An 18,645-nucleotide genomic window follows, 5' to 3' on the forward strand; every position below is an offset into this window, starting at 1 on the left:
TGCTTCCAGAGGTCTCAGTTTCTCTCTTTTTCCTGTTTTCCTCAGGTCTGGGACCTGTTGCCATGGGGGACATGAAGACCCCTGATTTTGATGACCTCCTTGCTGCCTTTGACATCCCCGACATTGATGCAAATGAAGCCATACACTCTGGGCCAGAAGAAAATGAGGGGCCAGGAGGCCCAGGGAAGCCAGAACCCATTGTAGGAGGTGAATCTGGAGAAGCAACAGCAGCAGCTGCCGGGGATGGCCCTGGCTTGTCCACCCAGGCCACTGACCATGGCATGCCACCGCCAGACGTCTCAGCAGTCAGCGTCATTGTCAAGAACACTGTGTGTCCTGAGCAGTCGGAGTCCCTGGCTGGGAGTTCAGGAGGGGAAGGGGCCCGGGCTGGGGGAGTGACTAAGGAAGGGTCTATGGGACCTCGTCTGATGCAAAATGGTTTTGGGGGCCCTGAGCCATCCCTTCCAGGAACCCCGCATTCTCCAGCTCCTCCCAGTGGGGGTACCTGGAAAGAAAAATCCATGGAAGGCAAAGCTCCCCTGGACCTCTTTGCTCATTTTGGGCCTGAGCCAGGGGAGCACCCCGATCCCCTTCCTCCCTCTGCGCCCTCCCCACCTCGGGAAGGGGCCATGACCCCACCTCCTTTCTCCTCTCCCTTTGAGCTGGCCCGGGAGAATGGCCCAGCCCTGCTGCCCCCTGGTTCTCCCCCACTGCTGGGGGCCTTGAAGCAGGAAAGCTGCAGCCCTCTTCATCCCCAGAGCCTACCAGGCTCAGGCTCTAGCCCTGAGGCCACGGTCGTCCCTGCCAGTGTCTCCCCTTCCCGGGTTGCAGGGGTGTCCTTCTTCAAGAAGTCTCCAGGGCACCAGAGCCCTCTTGCCTCCCCTAAAGTGCCCAGCTGTCAGCCCCTAAAGGAAGAAGAGGATGAGGGACCAGTGGACAAGTCTCCCCCAGGAAGTCCCCAGAGCCCCTCTAGTGGAGCCGAGGCTGCAGATGAGGACAGCAATGACTCCCCTGCCTCCTCCAGCTCCTCTAGGCCCCTCAAGGTACGGATTAAGACCATTAAAACATCCTGCGGGAATATCACAAGGACTGTAACCCGGGTCCCCTCAGACCCTGATCCCCCTGCCCCCTTGCCTGAAGGTGGCTTCCTGGCAGAGGCTAGCCTCCTCAAGCTGTCCCCCGCAACCCCGACCCCTGAGGGTCCAAAGGTGGTGAGTGTCCAGCTGGGTGATGGCACAAGGCTAAAGGGCACCGTGCTGCCCGTGGCCACCATCCAGAACGCAAGCACTGCCATGCTGATGGCAGCCAGTGTGGCCCGCAAAGCCGTGGTTCTGCCTGGAGGCACTGCCCCCAGCCCTAAGACGATGGCTAAGAATGTGCTGGGTCTGGTGCCCCAAGCGCTGCCCAAGGCTGAGGGGAGGGCAGGGCTGGGGGCCGGGGGGCAGAAGGTGAACGGTGCCTCGGTGGTGATGGTGCAGCCCTCTAAGCCGGCCACCGGGCCGGGGGCAGGGGGTGGCACGGTGATCTCACGGACCCAGTCCAGCCTGGTGGAGGCCTTCAACAAGATCCTCAACAGCAAGAACCTGCTGCCTGCCTACCGGCCAAACCTGAGTCCACCGGCTGAGGCCGGGCTGGCCCTGCCACCCACGGGCTACCGCTGCCTCGAGTGTGGGGACGCCTTCTCGTTGGAGAAGAGCCTGGCACGACACTATGACCGCCGGAGCATGCGCATCGAGGTCACCTGCAACCACTGTGCCCGCCGCTTAGTCTTCTTCAACAAGTGCAGCCTGCTGCTGCATGCCCGTGAGCACAAGGACAAGGGGCTCGTCATGCAGTGCTCGCACCTGGTCATGAGGCCGGTGGCCCTGGACCAGATGGTGGGGCAGCCGGACATCACGCCCCTGCTGGCTGTCCCACCTGCCCTCGGACCTCCAGCCTTGCCTGCCTTGGGCAAGGGTGACGGGGCCGTCACCTCCTCCGCCGTTACTGCAGTTGCCGCTGAGGCCCCTGTGCTGCCACTCTCAGCCGAGCCGCCTGCTGCCCCTGCCACCTCTGCTTACACCTGCTTCCGCTGCCTGGAGTGCAAGGAGCAGTGCCGGGACAAGGCCGGCATGGCTGCCCACTTCCAGCAGCTCGGGCCCCCCGCCCCTGGCGCCACCAGCAACGTGAGTTACTTTTCCCAGCCCCTCCCTGGGACGGGGAGAGCCAGATGCCACGGGGATAGGATCTAGGAAGGTGTGGGGGCTTAGTTAGGAGAAGGAATGGGGGACAGGCCACTCCTCACAGACTCACCTGGTTTCAACCCCCTCGACAGGTGTGCCCAACTTGCCCCATGATGCTCCCCAATCGCTGCAGCTTCAGCGCCCACCAGCGCATGCATAAGAACCGACCTCCCCACGTCTGCCCTGAGTGTGGAGGCAACTTTCTCCAAGCCAATTTTCAGACCCACCTCCGGGAGGCCTGTCTGCATTTTTCTCGCCGCGTAGGATACAGGTGCCTCCCATCTCTCCTCCCCATAGTCCCTCAACACTTTTCCTCCAGTACTTGGTGGTCTCGTGGCTCCTGGGACCAGCCTTTCAGATGGCCTCTCACGGAGGCGAGCCCCATCTCTCCTGTTGAATCACTCAGCCCCGGTGTGTTAGCAAACGCAGCCAGAGCGCTCTCTGCCTTCCCTTCGTTCCCCACAGAGATGGAGCAGGCGGGGCCCCCTCCGGAGCATCAGCTCTGCCTCTCTGCCCCCGCAGGCCTCCCTTGGAGAACTGGGTGCTGCAGCTCCCTCCGTCCTCCAGTTGCCTGGGTTCCACCGCTGATTAACTCCTTAGAGTCCACCCAGCCCCCGAGAATGAGTGTGGGGTTGGAGGTGGCCGTGGAGATGCCCGCAGCTCACCACGGTGCCTCCTACTTACTCCCCAAGGTGCCCCAGCTGTGCAGTGGTGTTTGGGGGTGTGAACTCCATCAAGTCCCACATCCAGACGTCACACTGCGAGGTTTTCCACAAGTGCCCCATCTGCCCCATGGCCTTCAAGTCTGCACCCAGCGCCCACGCCCACCTCTACACCCAGCATCCTAGCTTCCACACGCAGCAGGCCAAGTGAGACCTGGGGAGGGAGCGTGAGGAGGGGCGGGTGGAGGGGGCTGGGCCTCGACGGGGCAGGATGTCTGCACTGTCTTCTCCACCCACCCAGGATGATCTACAAGTGCGCCATGTGTGACACAGTCTTCACTCACAAACCCCTCCTCTCCTCGCACTTCGACCAGCACTTGCTGCCCCAGCGTGTCAGCGTCTTTAAGTGCCCATCTTGTCCTCTGCTTTTTGCCCAAAAAAGGACCATGCTGGAACATCTCAAGGTACAGGGGTCGAGGGATGGAGGTGGGGTGCTCAGCTGTGTTGACCAGGGACCCCTCCGGAAGTGGGAGGGGCAAAGCCAGGCCCTCCCCCACACCAGCCATCCCCCCTTGTCTCCCTCTCACAGAACACCCATCAGTCTGGGCGCTCGGGGGAGGAGACGCCTGGGAAAGGGGCCGGGGGTGCCCTTCTGACCCCCAAGACTGAGCCTGAGGAGCTGGCTGTGTCTCGGGGAGGAGCAGCTGCCCCTACTGAGGAGTCTTCTTCATCCTCAGAAGAGGAAGAACTGCCCAGCTCCCCCGAGCCCCCTCGCCCAACCAAACGGCCCCGGCGAGAACTGGGGAGCAAAGGCGTCAAGGGCGGGGGTGGGGGCCCTGGAGGCTGGACCTGTGGCCTTTGTCACTCCTGGTTCCCTGAGCGTGACGAGTATGTGGGTCACATGAAGAAGGAGCATGGCAAGGTGAGCGGGGTGCCCCTGGGGAGCAAGATGGGCTTGGAGGGGCAGCATTGGGATTGACCTGTGTGGCGGTGGAGATGGGGTGCTGCATGGAGCCTGGCTGAGACCCCCGACCCCTGCTCTCCTAGTCAGTGAAGAAGTTTCCCTGCCGCCTGTGTGAGCGCTCCTTCTGCTCCGCCCCCAGCCTGAGGCGCCACGTCAGGGTCAATCACGAGGGTATCAAGCGAGTTTACCCATGCAGGTAACCCTTACCCCCTGGCCCCCTTCCTCTTTTCTGTCCGGCAGGGTGCCCCCAACCCTGGTTCCCCACAGTACCTTCCCACCTGCCTCTTAGGTCTGAGTGGACTGACAGTTGAGGCCTCCCTCTGCTCAAGCCATGAGCCTTGGTCTTTGGGCTGTGCCGCTGGAGCCCACCCCGCCCGCTCTCCCCTTTAGGTATTGCACAGAGGGAAAACGCACCTTCAGCAGCCGCCTGATCCTGGAGAAACACGTCCAGGTCCGGCACGGCTTGCCGCTCGGGGCCCAGTCCCCTGGCCGGGGGAATGCCCTGGCTCGGGGCCCTGGTGCCAGATCCCAGGTAGGCAGAGGCCCACCTGCTGCATGAGGGCTGTGGGAGCAGGAGCCTGCGCGGTTATAGCCGAGGCCTCAGGAAGCTGGGCAGGGGTGCCAGGGATGGTGGGGGGGTGACGGGGAGGCCCGGTTTCTTCACTCTCTTCTCCAGGGGCCGGGACGGAAACGCCGCCAGTCCTCTGACTCTTGCAGTGAGGAGCCTGACAGCACGACACCTCCAGCCAAGTCCCCCAGGGGCGGCCCCGGGGCGGGAGGCCACGGCCCCCTGCGCTACCGGAGCAGCAGCTCAGCGGAGCAGAGCCTCATGGCGGGGTTGAGGGTGGATGGCGGTGCCCAGCAGTGCCTCGACTGCGGCTTGTGCTTTGCCTCCCCTGGCTCCCTGAGCCGGCACCGTTTCATCAGCCACAAGAAGAAACGGGGTGTGGGGAGTGCCAGTACCCTGGGCCTGGGGGATGGGGAGGAAGAAACCCCCCCTCCTTCCAGGTCTGACCCAGAGGGGGGAGATTCACCCTTGCCAGCTTCTGGAGGCCCACTGACATGTAAGGTCTGTGGCAAGAGCTGCGACAGCCCTCTCAACCTCAAGACCCATTTCCGCACACACGGCATGGCGTTCATCAGGGCTCGGCAAGGGGGCAGTGGGGACAACTAGGGCCCAGGCCTGGACTCACTAGCCCCCTCTCTCTTCCTTGGGAGCCTGGGTCACTGCTGCTGCCTGGTCCCTGGGCTGGGGAGTTCCATTAGAATTCATGTTTTGTTCAACAACTCTCCCGCTAACCCACAAGGACAAGCTTTTTTGAGAATGGTAGTTATTTGAGGTTCCTGCCTTGGTCTGACCCTTGGGTCCTAGTAGAGTGGGTCCTCCATTCCTTCTTTCTGAGCCCAACACTAATTATTTTCTTGCTGCAGCCCCCCATGTGGGACGGGGCGGGGGGCGTGGGAGGACGGGAAGGCCCAATGCTGGGGTGGTCAGGGGCACTCTCCTCAACCCCTGTGGGCACAGATGGCAGCCCTGGCCTTGCCCTAGTGCCCCCCTGAGACTCCCTGGCACTCAAGCCCTCCACCCCTGCAGTGCCTTTCACTTTTTTTTTTTTTCCCCCAGAAATCCGGGGGGGGGGGGGGGGGGTTGGTGGGCTCCCCTGAGAGCTATGCAGTGAGTTCCACCCTAAGGAATGGGTCTAGGCCTTGGGGGGTACCTTGGGTTTGAAGGCGATGATTTTGAGCACCATCTCAACAGTGAAGAGACCAGTGAAAACCATGTTGAGGATGTCCATGACATAGTTGAAGGGAGCAGTCTGCTCATAGTGCTGGGGGAGAAAATCAGATGTGGGGACATAGCCTGAGGCAGAGATTCCCCCCGACACCCCAACCAAATATTCTCTGTCTTGGACTGAGGTAAGTCTGGGGACGTGGTAGCACTATGGGTTGGCCAAACCTCTCACACTGTCCACCTCCCATTATGGATATTGGAAAGCCCAGCCCTTGATTTCCTAGCTTTTCTTGCAGCTGGTTCTGACTAATGAGACAGAAACATAAGCTTGCTGCTGCTTGGGCAGCTTCTGTGAAAAATATTTTTGATTTCCAATAAAAGGGTCAAGTGAGGAGAGCCCCTCGGTGCAAGCTTCCTTCCTTTTTCCTTCTCTGAATGTGGTTTTGATGTCTGGAACTGTGGCAGCCATCTTGTGACCATGAAGCAACAATCATGAGCATGAAAGCCAACTTACTCAGAATAGTGGAACAGAAAGAGAGCCTGGGTCCCTGATGAGCAATGAGCAAACAGCCTACCTCTGTACTGCTTGCTATGTGAGGTAACTATCATAATTCATTGACTCCAAGGATACACATCTTTTCACAGTTTAGAATCTCTGAAATTGGGGTGCATTTCACAGTAAATGACAACTTACATTTGCCATCTGCCATTTTTTCCACATTCTCACATCTCTGAAATCAGGATACAACTTATGATTATCGGCCTTTGATTTGAATATATGTGGCACATATCTTTAAAGCTTAAGTCTCTGTCAGTTGGGGGTTTTGTTACTTGCAGCCTAAAGCATTCCTGACAGTTCTCAAGGATTTGTGCAGACAGAATAGGGTCAGGTGTCTGGCGGGATCAGGGTGGGGAGCTCAGACCTGCATGGCTAGAGCAACCGTGTTGAGCAGGATGAGCAGGAACATGAGATACTCGAAGGCAGCAGAGTTCACAGTGGCCCACACCCGATACTGATTCGGGTTCTTGGGGATATAGCGGCGGAGTGGCTGGGCCTTGAGGGCATACTCCACACACTGGCGCTGCATATAGGTGCAAGGCATGAGTGAGCAGTGGGGTCCCGAGGCAAGGAGCTGGGGGGGGGGTGGGGGGTTGGTGGAGACGAGTCCTGTCAAGGGGGTCCCAGGGAGAGGAGGGGACAGGCTCTCAGGAATCCTTTATTCTTGTAGTAATAATAATACTAACAAACAGTGGGGGAAATGGGAAGGAGAAAACCAGACCATTAAAACTGCTCGTGGTTTAATCCCCATTCAAGCTCCTCTTTTTATGTGACTTAGACAATGTGGACGAGTCTGGGAGGGGGTGAGTGACAAAGCTGGGAAGGCCCTTCAGGGAAGTGGTGGTATTGACTGAGACAGGCAGGGAAAAAGCAATCTTCCTCCACCTCGTTCTGTGTGGTGCCTTTTGTATCCTGGACACTGAGGCATCTGTTCACTCCCTACCCCTGAAAAAAAATACAACTCAGAAATGACACAGATGGCTAACTAAGGACTTTATTTCAAACAAAAATTAAAAATTAAAAATTGAGAGCTATTTCCCTGGGTGTGGGGAAAGGATAAGGGCAAGGAATTCCCCATGGCTAGGCCAATACCCTCAGACTGGAGGGGCTGTGATCATTCCCTTCCTCACTCCTGGGATGGGGAACCTCAGCAAGTGCAGGACCCTATGCCAAAGCCCACCTACCAAGGGGAACTCGGGCTAGGGGTTAGTCCCTGGGAGGTGACAGAGTCGGGCAGCAGCATGGCCGAAGGCCAACCACAGGATCAAGTCCTTAGTACCAAGAACCTACTCTTTCCTCCTTCCTGGGACCCAGGACACATTAGGACGGCCTGCGGAAAGAACCTCTCGAACCCTAGTGAGGAGAAGAAAGGCCCTAGTGTCCCTCACATTTATCACTTCTGTTCTCTGGAGGGCAGTGAGCCCTGGAGTCTGTCAGGTGGTAATACTGACACAGCTGGTGGGGGGTGGTAGGAAAGCCCCAGCGAGTCTGGACCCCACGGCTGGTTCTCCCAACCCCCCTGGCAAGCTCTACAGTTACCACATGATCCTCTGTATTTCTTGCCTTCCATTTCCCTTGGTGGATGGCTGGGTGGGTGGGGCTTCCTGGTTTAGGGTTTCTCTGACAAGGGCCTTCCCAGGGAGGGTCCCCTGAATCCCCCACTGCTCCGGGGCCTGAGAAGGAGGATGTCACATGATGCCGTTGGTGAGGTACTGGAAGCCATCGTAGAGTTTGGTGGTTATAGACCGCATGCTGCCATCCACCATCTGCTCCACCAGCAGCTGGAGCTGCTCCTCAGTCATGCTCATGTGGAACCTCTCCTTGAGGTTGCGGATGGTACTGGAGCCGTGGAAGCAAGGAAGCTGAGAACCTGGGGGCAGCAGCAAGGGAAGAGGGTCACGGATGGAAAGGAGGGAGCGGCAGTGCTAACAGCCGCCACAGCCAGTGCAGAGCCGGGCTATCTAAGGTGCCCCTTCCCTCCCACCTCAGAGAGATCCCTGACAGTGTGGATGCAGTTCTGCTTGGGCAGAGAAGGGAGAATTGGCAGGAGGCCCTTCTTGAGCCCTTCTTTATCCCACAATCCTAAGCCACTCTAGGTGAGGGCACGAGGGTAGAGGGCCAACACATCTCCCCCAGTAAGGGCGGAGGGAGCAGCCTTAGGACCCAGAGGGAAGGCTGGGAAGCGTCTAGGGATTGGGCCCTGAACTGGGCACTTATCTGCTTGCAGGCCTCTGCCTATGCTACGTCTGACACTCACAGATGACCTGGGCCACCGTCATCACGGTGCTAGACGGGGATGCTCCTGAGCAACAGCGACAGCCTGTGGGGTGGGGGCAGGGATGGGGAGGAGGATAGTGGCAGCTCAGACCGGGTGGACACCACAGCCTTGAAGGAATGGGGACGAGGGCCCAGGGATCCTGGACAAAAGACTAGATGGCAAGGCCATGAGGAAACAGCAGTGAAAGTAGATAAAGATGAGAGAGGAACCCATCTTGGCTCAGAGCAGAAGGGCTGAGTGTCAGGACAGGGAAGAGGTCTGAGGAGAGGGCAATCAGAGGTCAAAGGCCAATGACTGCAAACACCTGAGTTGGTGAAGAGCCGAGAGATCAAAGTTAAACAAGGGGTGGGGAGATGAGAAGGGACCAGGAGGCTGGAGATGGGACTGTTCTTTCCCTGAATGCACCTAGGAGGTAGTTTCTGCTGCCTCACCCTCCCACCCCCAGGACTAGCTCTGTCAGGAATCAGGGGGAATGTGCCGAAGGTGAAACAGGGCACCGGGTCAGAGCCGGAAACCCTCTGGGACGCCCCGCCCCCAGTCTTGAGGTGTAATCAACTTTCTGGAGGTTCCATGCCCCAGGGCCCCAACGTAAGTGGGAATCCCAGGGCACTATGGGTACCACCCTATCGCCAAACGCCTGGCTTCTCCCCAGCCCCACCTTGCTGCATGATCTCCACGATCTGCACCACCTTATCCATGTGTTTCCGAGCAGCAATCAGCCCCTGCAGCATCAGCATCTTGTAGTAGTTGAACATGTCGCCATCCAGGCCGCCCATCACCTGGGAGGAGAGGAGAGAGCTGTGTGCGCAAAGGGGCTCAGTGTCAGAACTTCCTCCCTTGGGCAAACGTGCCAAACTCCGTTACTTCCACAACTCTCATCAAGCAGGAAGCCTCCCAGGACATCCAACCTCACCCTGACTTATTGCCATTTCTGTTCTGTTTGTCCCCATTTGGGGGGGAGCCCATCAGCTCCCCATCCCACGACAGAAAGAACACAGTGAGACACCTCTCCTTCCTGACTCACGTCTACAAACTCTGTGGTCAGCTTAAAGGCTGATGTCTCAAAGCCCAGGTTTCGGGGTGAGCTGGACAGGATGAAGCCAAAGTCGATGTGGATGATGTGGCCTTCTGCGTCCAACAGGATATTCCCATTGTGTCTGAGGAGGGGGCAGAGGAGAGGAAGAGGCAGTAGTAAGTCCCACTGAGGTGGGAGCTTCAAGCTGCAACACACTGGCCACATGACACCAGGCAAGGGCCCTGCCATGTTTCCTGCTGCCTATAACTCTGGGTCCAATCTTCTAGAAGCCAAAGCTAGCAGTGAGAAGAAAGGAAATCAGAAAAGTAAACTGCTAACAAAGGCTGTGGGGTCTCATTTGCTATCATTAACAGCTTAATCAAATAGGTTAAGATTATCCAAATTTCCCAGTAATTGTGATTCTAAGCACCCAAGCCAATCCCAATCTAGCAGAGAACTGGGAAGCTAGGAAAGAAGGCCTCTGCCCTCCAACCAGCTGTTACAGAGGCCAAGCACTTGGCTTAGGGGGAGGCCTCCAGTCACAACCTAATTACCTGTATTCTGTTTGTAATTCCAATCGGCCCATTGCAGATCAGAAGCCCCACCCCACCGGAAGGGAGCAGAGATCCCAGGCTGAGTGGAGTTTAAATGTGAAATAGTCTGGGGCTTCAGTTTTAACTATCTGGTAAAACCACTTATGTAAAAAAATTCTCAGGAGGCAATTCCTACAGGCTAGCTGCTGGAAGAACAGTTAAAGGCAGATAAATCCTAGGTGTCTGTGATTCCCACATGAATGGCCAGTCGAAAGAGGAACAATTAACATGCAAAGCATGTGAGGCCTGGCCCATAACGGACCTCCTCAGTGTCAACAGAGGCTTTGTTAGGCTAAGAGCTCACGGTCTGAAGCCACCTTCTCTGGGGTTGGTCTGACTGGCCAAAAGATGGGACAGAGGGAGAACCCAGTCCCACCCGAGTCCTTCCCCCTCTGGGAAAGCATGACAAATTTAGCAACACACACAATCTTGAAAGCCAGAAAGTTCTAGATGTCCTAGTCCAGTCTCTCATTTTACAGGTGAGAGGTGAGAAAACAGGCCCTGAGAGGAAAACTGACTTACTTGTCCAAGGTCCCAGGCCAGTGAGAGGCAGTTTCTCTCTCTCCTTAAGTGCTGGAGTTAGCTCCAGCCGCAAAGCTACAGGGGACTCATTCTGAAGCAGTTAAGGAGACCTTCAACTGCTTCCAGCTTGGGGCCCCCTTCACTGCTGCCACTTCTCTCCAGTGGATGAGTCCATTCATTACTTGACTACATCTACGCTTTTTTGAGTTATGAAAGGTTTACCAGCTGCCTGTCCCCCTCTCCCCCTTTTAAAGCATGGACTCCCATCTTCCAAATATATTAGTCTCCTAAGGAAAAGCCCAGAGGCCTGACTAGCACCTGCTTCTCTGCTTCCACTTACTCAACCCAGGGGTTCAGGCTCCAGACTTTCTGGGCCCTGGGTTCCAAATGCTGACTCTTTAGGGACAGTCTAAAGTTTGCAACCAGATTCCTTATAAATAATGACGTTTCCCTCAGTCCTCAAATGCAAAGCCTCTGCTGGCTTTATCTGTAAGGCTGGCAGGGTGGAAGGAGCACAGGTTCTGAAAGTTCCCTGACCCTTATTTCCCTCCTGAGGAAACACCTGTCTGACAGCATTTTCATCTGGTTTCAATATAAGAATGTCAGGCCAAACAGGCCCGTGAAAAGATGCTCAACATTGCTAATTATTAGAGAAATGCAAATCAAAACCAAGATGAGGTAACACCTCATACCAGTCAGAATGGCCATCATCAAAAAGTCTACAAATAATGAATGCTGGAGAGGGTGTGGAGAAAAGGGAATGTAAACTGGTGGAGCCACTATGGAAAACAGTATGGAGGTTTCTTAAAAAGCTAAAATTAGGACTTCCCTGGTGGCACAGTGGTTAAGAATCTGCCTGCCAAAGCAGGGGACACGGGTTCAATCCCTGGTCCAGGAAGATCCCACATGCTGCAGAGCAACTAAGCCCGTGTGCCACAACTACTGACCCTGCATACCACAACTACTGAGACTGTGTGCCACAACTACTGAAGTCTGCACACCCTAGAGGCCGTGTTCCACAACAAAGAGAAGCCACCACAATGAGAAGCATGTGCACCGCGGCGAAGAGCAGCCCCCATTCACCACAACTACAGAAAGCCCGTGTGCAGCAAAGAAGACCGAACACAGCCAAAAATAAGTAAATAATAAAATAAAATAAAACTATTAAAAAAAACCCCTAAAATTAGAGTTATCATATGATCCAGCAATCCCCCTCCTGGGCTGTATCCGGAAAAGACAAAAACTCTAATTAGAAAAGATACATGCACTGGACTTCCCTGGTTGTGCAGTGGTTAAGAATCTGCCTGCCAATGCAGGGGACACGGGTTCAAGCCCTAGTCCGGGAAGATCCCACATGCTGCGGAGCAACTAAGCCCATGCGCCACAACTACTGAGCCTGAGCTCTAGAGGTGGTGAGCCACAACTACTGAAGCTCGCATGCCTAGACCCCATGCTCCACAACAAGAGAAGCCACCGCAGTGAGAAGCCCATGCACCGCAATGAAGAGTAGCCCTCGCTTGCAGCAACTAGAGAAAGCCCACACTCAGCAACGAAGGCCCAGCACAGCCAAAAATAAATTAATTAATTAATTTAAAAAAAGAAAAGATACATGCACCTCAATGTTCACTGCAGCATTATTTACGATGTGTGTATGTACGTACACACACACACACACACACACACACACACACACACACACTGGAATATTACTCAGCCACAAAAAAGAATGAAATAATGCCATCTGCAGCAACAGGGATGGACCTAGAGATCATCATACTAAATGAAGTCAGTCAGAAAGACAAATATTATGTGGTATCACTTCTATGCAGAATCTAAAAAACTAATACAAATGAACTTATTCACAAAACAGAAACAGACTCACAGACACAGAAAACAAATTTATGATTACCAAAGGGGAAGCGGGCAATAAATTAGGAGTACGGGATTAACAGATACACACTACCATACATAAAATAAACAGGGGCTTTCCTGGTGGTGCAGTGGTTAAGAATCCGCCTGCCGGGCTTCCCTGGGGGCGCAGTGGTTGAGAGTCCGCCTGCTGATGCAGGGGACACAGGTTCATGCCCCGGTCCGGGAAGATCCCACATGCCGTGGAGCGGCTGGGCCCGTGAGCCATGCGCGTCCGGAGCCTGTGCTCCGCAACGGGAGAGGCCGCAACGGGAGAGGCCACAACGGTGAGAGGCCTGCGTACCGCAAAAAAAAAAAAAAAAAAAAAAAAAAAACCCCCCCCTGCCAATGCAGGGGATACGTGTTCGAGCCCTGGTCCTGGAAGATCCCACATGCTGCGGAAGCAACTAAGCCCGTGCACCACAACTACTGAGCCTGCGCTCTAGAGCCTGCCTGCCACAACTACTGAGCCCCCGTGCCACAACTACTGAAGCCCACGCACCTAGAGCCTGTGCTCTGCAACAGGAGAAGCCACCGCATTGAGAAGCCCACACACCGCAGTGAAGAGTAGCCCCTGCTCGCTGCAACTAAAAGAAAGCCCGCACGCAGCAATGAGAAACCAATGCAGCTAAATAATAAAATAAATTAATTAAAAAATAATAATAATAAAATAAACAAGGATTTACTGTATAGCACAGGGAAGTGCAGTTAATATCTTATATAAACCTATAATGGAAAAGAATCTGAAAAAGAATATGTATGTGTGTGTGTGTGTGTGTATACCTGAATCCCTTTGCTGTACACCTGAAACTAACACAATATTGCAAATCAACTATACTTCAATTAAAAAAAAAAAAGAATGTTACGCCATCATAGGCACTTAATAGATGCTAGATTTCTGATAAGCGGCTCTGTTTAGCTGATCTTAAGGTGCTGCCGTATCACTGGAAGCACAGGCCACTGAATTAGTGCTTTCTCAGGACAGCTGCCCTATGCCCTCGGAGAGGCACAACTCACAGGAGCATTCTAGGTATTGACCCTGAGTCACTGTCTGGAGACTGTCTTAAAAAGCAGAGCCTCAAGGGTGTAATTATCTTTATACGGTATGTTGTTCATCTACATGCAAAGTTGAGCTTCATAAAGGTCACATGATATCGAGAGAAATGACAGCTCTGGGCAAAACAACAGATATGTAAGAGTTTTGGAAATCATATGTTGGAACGAGGAGAAGCGTTTAGGGCTGGGAGTTTCAACTCTGTGTCCACCATGTGTCTCACATCCATCTGCTCCTTTCTGCCGTCAGTCACCACCACTGCCCTCAGGCCAGGCCTCACTACCTCTAGCTTCACTGCAAAGGCCCACTTACATCCAACCTCATCCACAGTGACAAAGGGCACATTCACTCAACACAGACTGGATCATGGCATTCCCTCTGCCTGCAGAATAAAACTCCTCAGCCTCATAATGAAGGCCCCACTAATCTGGCCTCAACTTATCTGACGTCACTGTTACTACTGTGCCATGCAGTGTGGCCCAAGCTTTAATCACCTCGAGCGGTCTCCTCTGCCTGGGACATCCTTCCCCCACAGCTTTCTCTGTCCTCATTCTCATTCGTCCTTCAAAACCCTGCTTGCTCAAACCCTTGCTCCTCCCATAAATCCTTCACTTCTTTGGCCCTTACCCTGGTACTTGTCAGTCTGCCTCCTAGTCTTAATGGCACATGAACGTGTCTGTCTCTGCTTAAAATATGTTGTTTGTTTCATCTTTACATTTTGGCAATGGAAGGTCATGACGAATAAATGAAGGGACAGAGGGAACCCTGAAGAAAAGGTTAGGACAAGGGACAGGAATTCACCTACCTGTCCTTGACTTGCAGCAGGTAGCAGACCAAGCAGTAGCCAGCACAACTCTGCACAAAATTGCGCTGGGCACTGAGGAATGCCTCAGTAGTGTAACTGCCATGCTCCTGCAGGAAGTAATCGAGCAAGGAGAGCTGTGACTGTTTCTTCACCTGGTGGATAGACACAGCATTGACCACTGGTTCAATCATGCCACTGTCGGCCGAAATCACAAGAATCTTGTATGGCTTGATCCACAGGGGTACTCGCTCCTGTTCCCAAATGGACTGTGAGGAAACACAGAGGCATTGTGACTCTCTCTAAATGGGGGGAGGAGGCTAAAATCCCCTCTGTCCCCAACCTTGGACAGTTCCCATCTTTAGTGGCCTTGAATTCTAGGCCACCAAGTAAAACCCCCTGATCCCACTGAGAACCAGGAAGTTTTGTGTGTGTGTGTGTGTGTGTTATGCGGGCCTGTCACTGTTGTGGCCTCTCCCGTTGTGACAGGCTCCGGACGCGCAGGCTCAGCGGCCATGGCTCATGGGCCCAGACGCTCCGCGGCATGTGGGATCTTCCCGGACCGGGGCACGAACCTGTGTCCCCTGCATCGGCAGGCGGACTCTCAACCACTGCGCCACCAGGGAAGCCCAGAACCAGGAAGTTTTGAAAGGAAGTCCAGGGTGTGACAAGACACAGGGTGGCATATGGGAAAAGGTATCTCATAGAGAGATATCCAAAAAAGGGAGGGAGAAGAGGAAACCTCGCTGTCACCTCCCAAGTTGGGTGAGTGGGACCTATTAACTCAAGTTGAAAGAACAGGGATAAAGACCAAACAGGATTTAGGGTCAGAGAAAGTTTCTCCAGAAAATGAAAATATTTATATAAAGAACTGATTAAACAGGTGAAGTTGCTTGTAGGCAACTAACCTGGGGGTCAGGGATTGACATCTCAGCCCACTGCAACCCACTTGCTGCAAATCAGTTGGGAGTTCCCATCAGTGATTAGAACAGGTGCCAGTCACAAAAGGGCCACAAGAGGTCGCTGTAGAGCTGCTCCCGGGGCTGTACTTCCTGGTAGGAGCACCAGCTTAGTTTAACGTAAATCTAACTTAGACCTGGGCAGGAAGATGGTCTCCAGTGGAGCTCCCTGCAGATGGACCTGCGTGATCACCTCAGGTGGGCTGCAGATGGGCTGAGTTTCCCTTCTTTCTCCCTCCCTTCTCTTACCTGCAGTTGCTTCAACACCTGGAAGGCCAGCAGCTCCTGCCGAAGGTCATCCCCACACTTGACAATGACTGACAGGAGCCGCCAATTGGGGAGATGGCCATAGGGGGAGCCCTCTCTAATGCGCCTGTGAAGAGAAGCAAAAAGGTGTCAAAGGGTGATGCCAGGTTGAGGACAGAGGCACGGCTTCTATCAAAAATCCAAATCAAACTCCTCACAAGGTAAGGACTCAGACCGTCACCTGGGGGCCTGATGGATTTTGCCGGCGGGTGTTGGGCTGAGAGACAGTATGGATGGTGGACCCCACTCAACTCACCGCACTTTCTCCTGCCAGGGCTCTTTGAGAGCAACTGCAGAAGGGTCTTCTGGGTCTCGTTTGAAGGCTGTGGGGGTGTGAGCCAGCTGCTCCGAAAGGCGCCGTCTAGCAGGAAGAAACTATATCATTTGCTTGGAGGAGTTACCCCAGATCCTCATGTCCCTGTCTATGCCAGCATTTCCTGCACTGTTTCCTTGATTCTGGGCACACAGAGATAGAAACCTGGGCTGAGAGAGACTCATGGAAGACTGATATCTTTTTGCTAACCTGGTGATTTGTAATCATGTTCAATGCAGATTACCAGGCCCTGCCCATTCTCCTACCAAGATTCTGCATTCAGAACAGGTGTGGCTCCCGCATCTGCATTTCCAACAAGATCTCCTCCCTCTCCCTGGACTCTGACACGTGTGTCCTCAGACCCACTCTGGGAAACGCTGTTGTAATTCCTTCCTCTGGTGCTTTCATTCCTTTGGAGTCCTTTTAAAATGTAACTTCTTTCTGTAGTAGTCCAGTAATTTCTCAACCCACACCTTCAATGCCTCAAGTTTGGTGGCCTCAGGACATGGACAGAGTAAGGAGAGAGAAGAGGGAAGGATACAGGCTGACAGAGAGGAAGGGGACAAAGAGAAAGGCAGTGCCTAAGAGAGGGATGAGAAATGACGGGCAACATGGTCTGGCCATACCGGATGTCGCCTGCTGCAATGAACACAGGCTCCTTGCTCTCCTGGCTGGTGATGCTGTCCACGGAGAACTGGGAGATGTTGTCACAGCTGTTGGTGTGCACTTCAGGGAGCTGGGGAGAGCAGGGGACTGCAGGTCAGAAGGACTGAGCACAGGGGTTGCCTCTTTCACCTCCTCCTCAGATCACCCTGCGTGCTGCCATCTCCAAGACACGATCAGCCCTCCCTTCCAAACCCTGCTCCAAAAAGCCTCCCCTGGTTATGCACCATCCTGACCACTTGGACCCCAAACTGCCTAGGCCCCCACCACACAGATCCTCTAGCAGTGTTTTTCAATGTGTCAACTACCTGCATCAGAATTACCTGGAATGCTGCTAAAACGTAGATTCCCAAACCCCACCATCAATCTGAATTAGAATTACTGGGAATGGGATCTGGAAGTCTGAATTTCTAACAAGTTCTCCAGAAGACTTCTAACGCACTCAAGCTTGCAAACCACTGCCATGACCATCACAGAAAGTTGAACTTTCAGCCTTATATTGAGAGCTCCCCAAGGCCAGGGATGCATTCTCCCTTAGGGTCCAGAAAAGACCCTCTCCAGGCTAGGTTCCTCTGAGCAATTTCTTCAACCTAAGTCATTCAGTCTTATCTTCCCATCTCTCTCTAACTATAAAATATTCTACCAGACCCCAAGGTCCATATCAAGTCCCTTCTTTACTCTTTCCTTTGTACAAGTGCATTTCTCCTTAACCCCGTTGATCACTTACTGCACACTGCCTTGTTGTATATCTTATACATAGATTTTTTTCTTCAATGTCTGCATCCAGTCTCCCCATTTGGACTGTAAGCTCAAGCGCAGAGTCTGCCTTTTCACAAAGTGAAACTGGCTGTGCTACAGCTCTAATAAAATCTTGCTCTGGATCCCTACAACCCCAGAAGAAAATCCAAGTTTCTTTCCACAGCTTACAGGATCCTTCTTACAATCTGGCCCATGACGGCCTCTCCAGCCTCATTCTTCACCAACTCCTCATCTCATGACCACACATCACAGCCACACAAAATTTCTTTCTATTCTTAAAATGGGCCAAGCTCTCTCATGTCTTCCAGTCTTTGCACTTGCTGTCTCCTCTGCCTGGAATACTCTGTACAGCTAATTCCTACCTACCTGCAGGCCTCAGCTGAGATATTATTTCCTCCAAGAAACCTTTCAGGGCATGTCCAATCCCAAGTCTGAAATAAGTGCTACCTCCACCCTCAGGTGCTCCCATGATACCCCATCCTCTCCGGCACAACCTGGATCACACCACACTACATCTACCTACTGACTGGCCTTGTTCTCTCTCCTATTAGGTCATAAGCCCCTTGTAGGCAGGGGCCAAGCCTTGTTTACTAGCACACAGCACTCAGGGCTGGCACAATGGCCCTCCATAAACATTCCTTGAATGAATGAATGTATGACTGATTCTTCTCTGCATTCCTAAGACAACTTTATATCGCAGGTGTTCAATATATATTTTGATTAAATTTTTCACACTCCCCTGGGCTTAGAAGTTCCTTCTTACAGTAAGCCTAAATTCTTCTTGCAGGAAAACGAGCTCCACCTGAATCTGTTCCAGACCAGAGCTGTTCAGAGCTGTCCCCTCTCACACCTGTCACTACCGACGGCACTCATTTGGGTACTTGCTTCAGCCTGCCTCAGGGTGTGTTGTGTTGTCTCAAATACGTTGAAAGTTCCAGAATAGGTGCTGTGCCCTTGGAGCTCCCTCACCTCCACCTGCAGCTCGCCTATGTCATCCACCGACCAGGCCTCATCATCGTTGTCATAGTTGGGCACAGTGCTGAAGCTGCCTGCCCGCTGCTCGTGGGTGATGCCGCATTCGGGCAGGTTCTCTACAGACCGGGTGCTACGAATTCGGTTCTCCGGGATCCGGGCGGGGACGTTGGTGGTGTCGAAGTTTTCACATTCGAGGACTTCCACATAGATCAGGTAGGGAGCCTGCGGGTAAGTGAGAACAGTATTTGCAACTTACCTCCACCACTGTTCCCCCCAAACCTCAACTCTGCTAACATGGTTCTTCCTGCTGCCCACTCCTGCTCCAACCTGAGTCCATCAGTCCCCTGACATCAGGAATG

The 18,645-nt window shown here is 53.8% G+C and overlaps 2 protein-coding genes across 6 annotated transcripts in view; one reads left to right on the plus strand and one right to left on the minus strand.

Annotated features, from left to right (window-relative positions):
* Positions 1-5,482, plus strand: part of ZNF687 (zinc finger protein 687) — a 14,038-nt gene extending 8,556 nt beyond the window's left edge. For 2 of the 3 annotated variants that reach the window (XM_007460264.1, XM_007460262.1), the window contains exons 2-9: positions 46-2,165; positions 2,315-2,493; positions 2,915-3,091; positions 3,186-3,348; positions 3,474-3,806; positions 3,932-4,044; positions 4,239-4,380; positions 4,525-5,482. In XM_007460264.1, the coding sequence (XP_007460326.1) occupies positions 63-2,165; positions 2,315-2,493; positions 2,915-3,091; positions 3,186-3,348; positions 3,474-3,806; positions 3,932-4,044; positions 4,239-4,380; positions 4,525-5,022 (3,708 nt within the window). In that variant the 5' untranslated portion in view covers positions 46-62 and the 3' untranslated portion in view covers positions 5,023-5,482. The remainder of the gene's footprint in view (positions 1-45; positions 2,166-2,314; positions 2,494-2,914; positions 3,092-3,185; positions 3,349-3,473; positions 3,807-3,931; positions 4,045-4,238; positions 4,381-4,524) is intronic. The other variant, XM_007460263.1, reaches the window with a different exon arrangement.
* A 1,295-nt stretch (positions 5,483-6,777) lies between these two features.
* The window catches only part of PI4KB (phosphatidylinositol 4-kinase beta), a 28,643-nt gene continuing 16,775 nt past the window's right edge, over positions 6,778-18,645 (minus strand). The window contains exons 3-10 of one of the 3 annotated variants that reach the window (XM_007460267.1): positions 18,281-18,508; positions 16,516-16,625; positions 15,833-15,937; positions 15,520-15,643; positions 14,315-14,580; positions 9,442-9,574; positions 9,076-9,196; positions 6,778-8,009 (exon numbers count right to left, since the gene is read on the minus strand). In XM_007460267.1, coding sequence (XP_007460329.1) covers positions 7,828-8,009; positions 9,076-9,196; positions 9,442-9,574; positions 14,315-14,580; positions 15,520-15,643; positions 15,833-15,937; positions 16,516-16,625; positions 18,281-18,508 — 1,269 coding nt within the window. In that variant the 3' untranslated portion in view covers positions 6,778-7,827. The remainder of the gene's footprint in view (positions 8,010-9,075; positions 9,197-9,441; positions 9,575-14,314; positions 14,581-15,519; positions 15,644-15,832; positions 15,938-16,515; positions 16,626-18,280; positions 18,509-18,645) is intronic. The other 2 variants (XM_007460266.1, XM_007460265.1) reach the window with 2 other exon arrangements.

This window comes from Lipotes vexillifer, unplaced genomic scaffold (assembly GCF_000442215.2).
Source record: "Lipotes vexillifer unplaced genomic scaffold, Lipotes_vexillifer_v1.1 scaffold209, whole genome shotgun sequence".
In the NCBI taxonomy this organism is placed as follows: domain Eukaryota; kingdom Metazoa; phylum Chordata; class Mammalia; order Artiodactyla; family Lipotidae; genus Lipotes; species Lipotes vexillifer.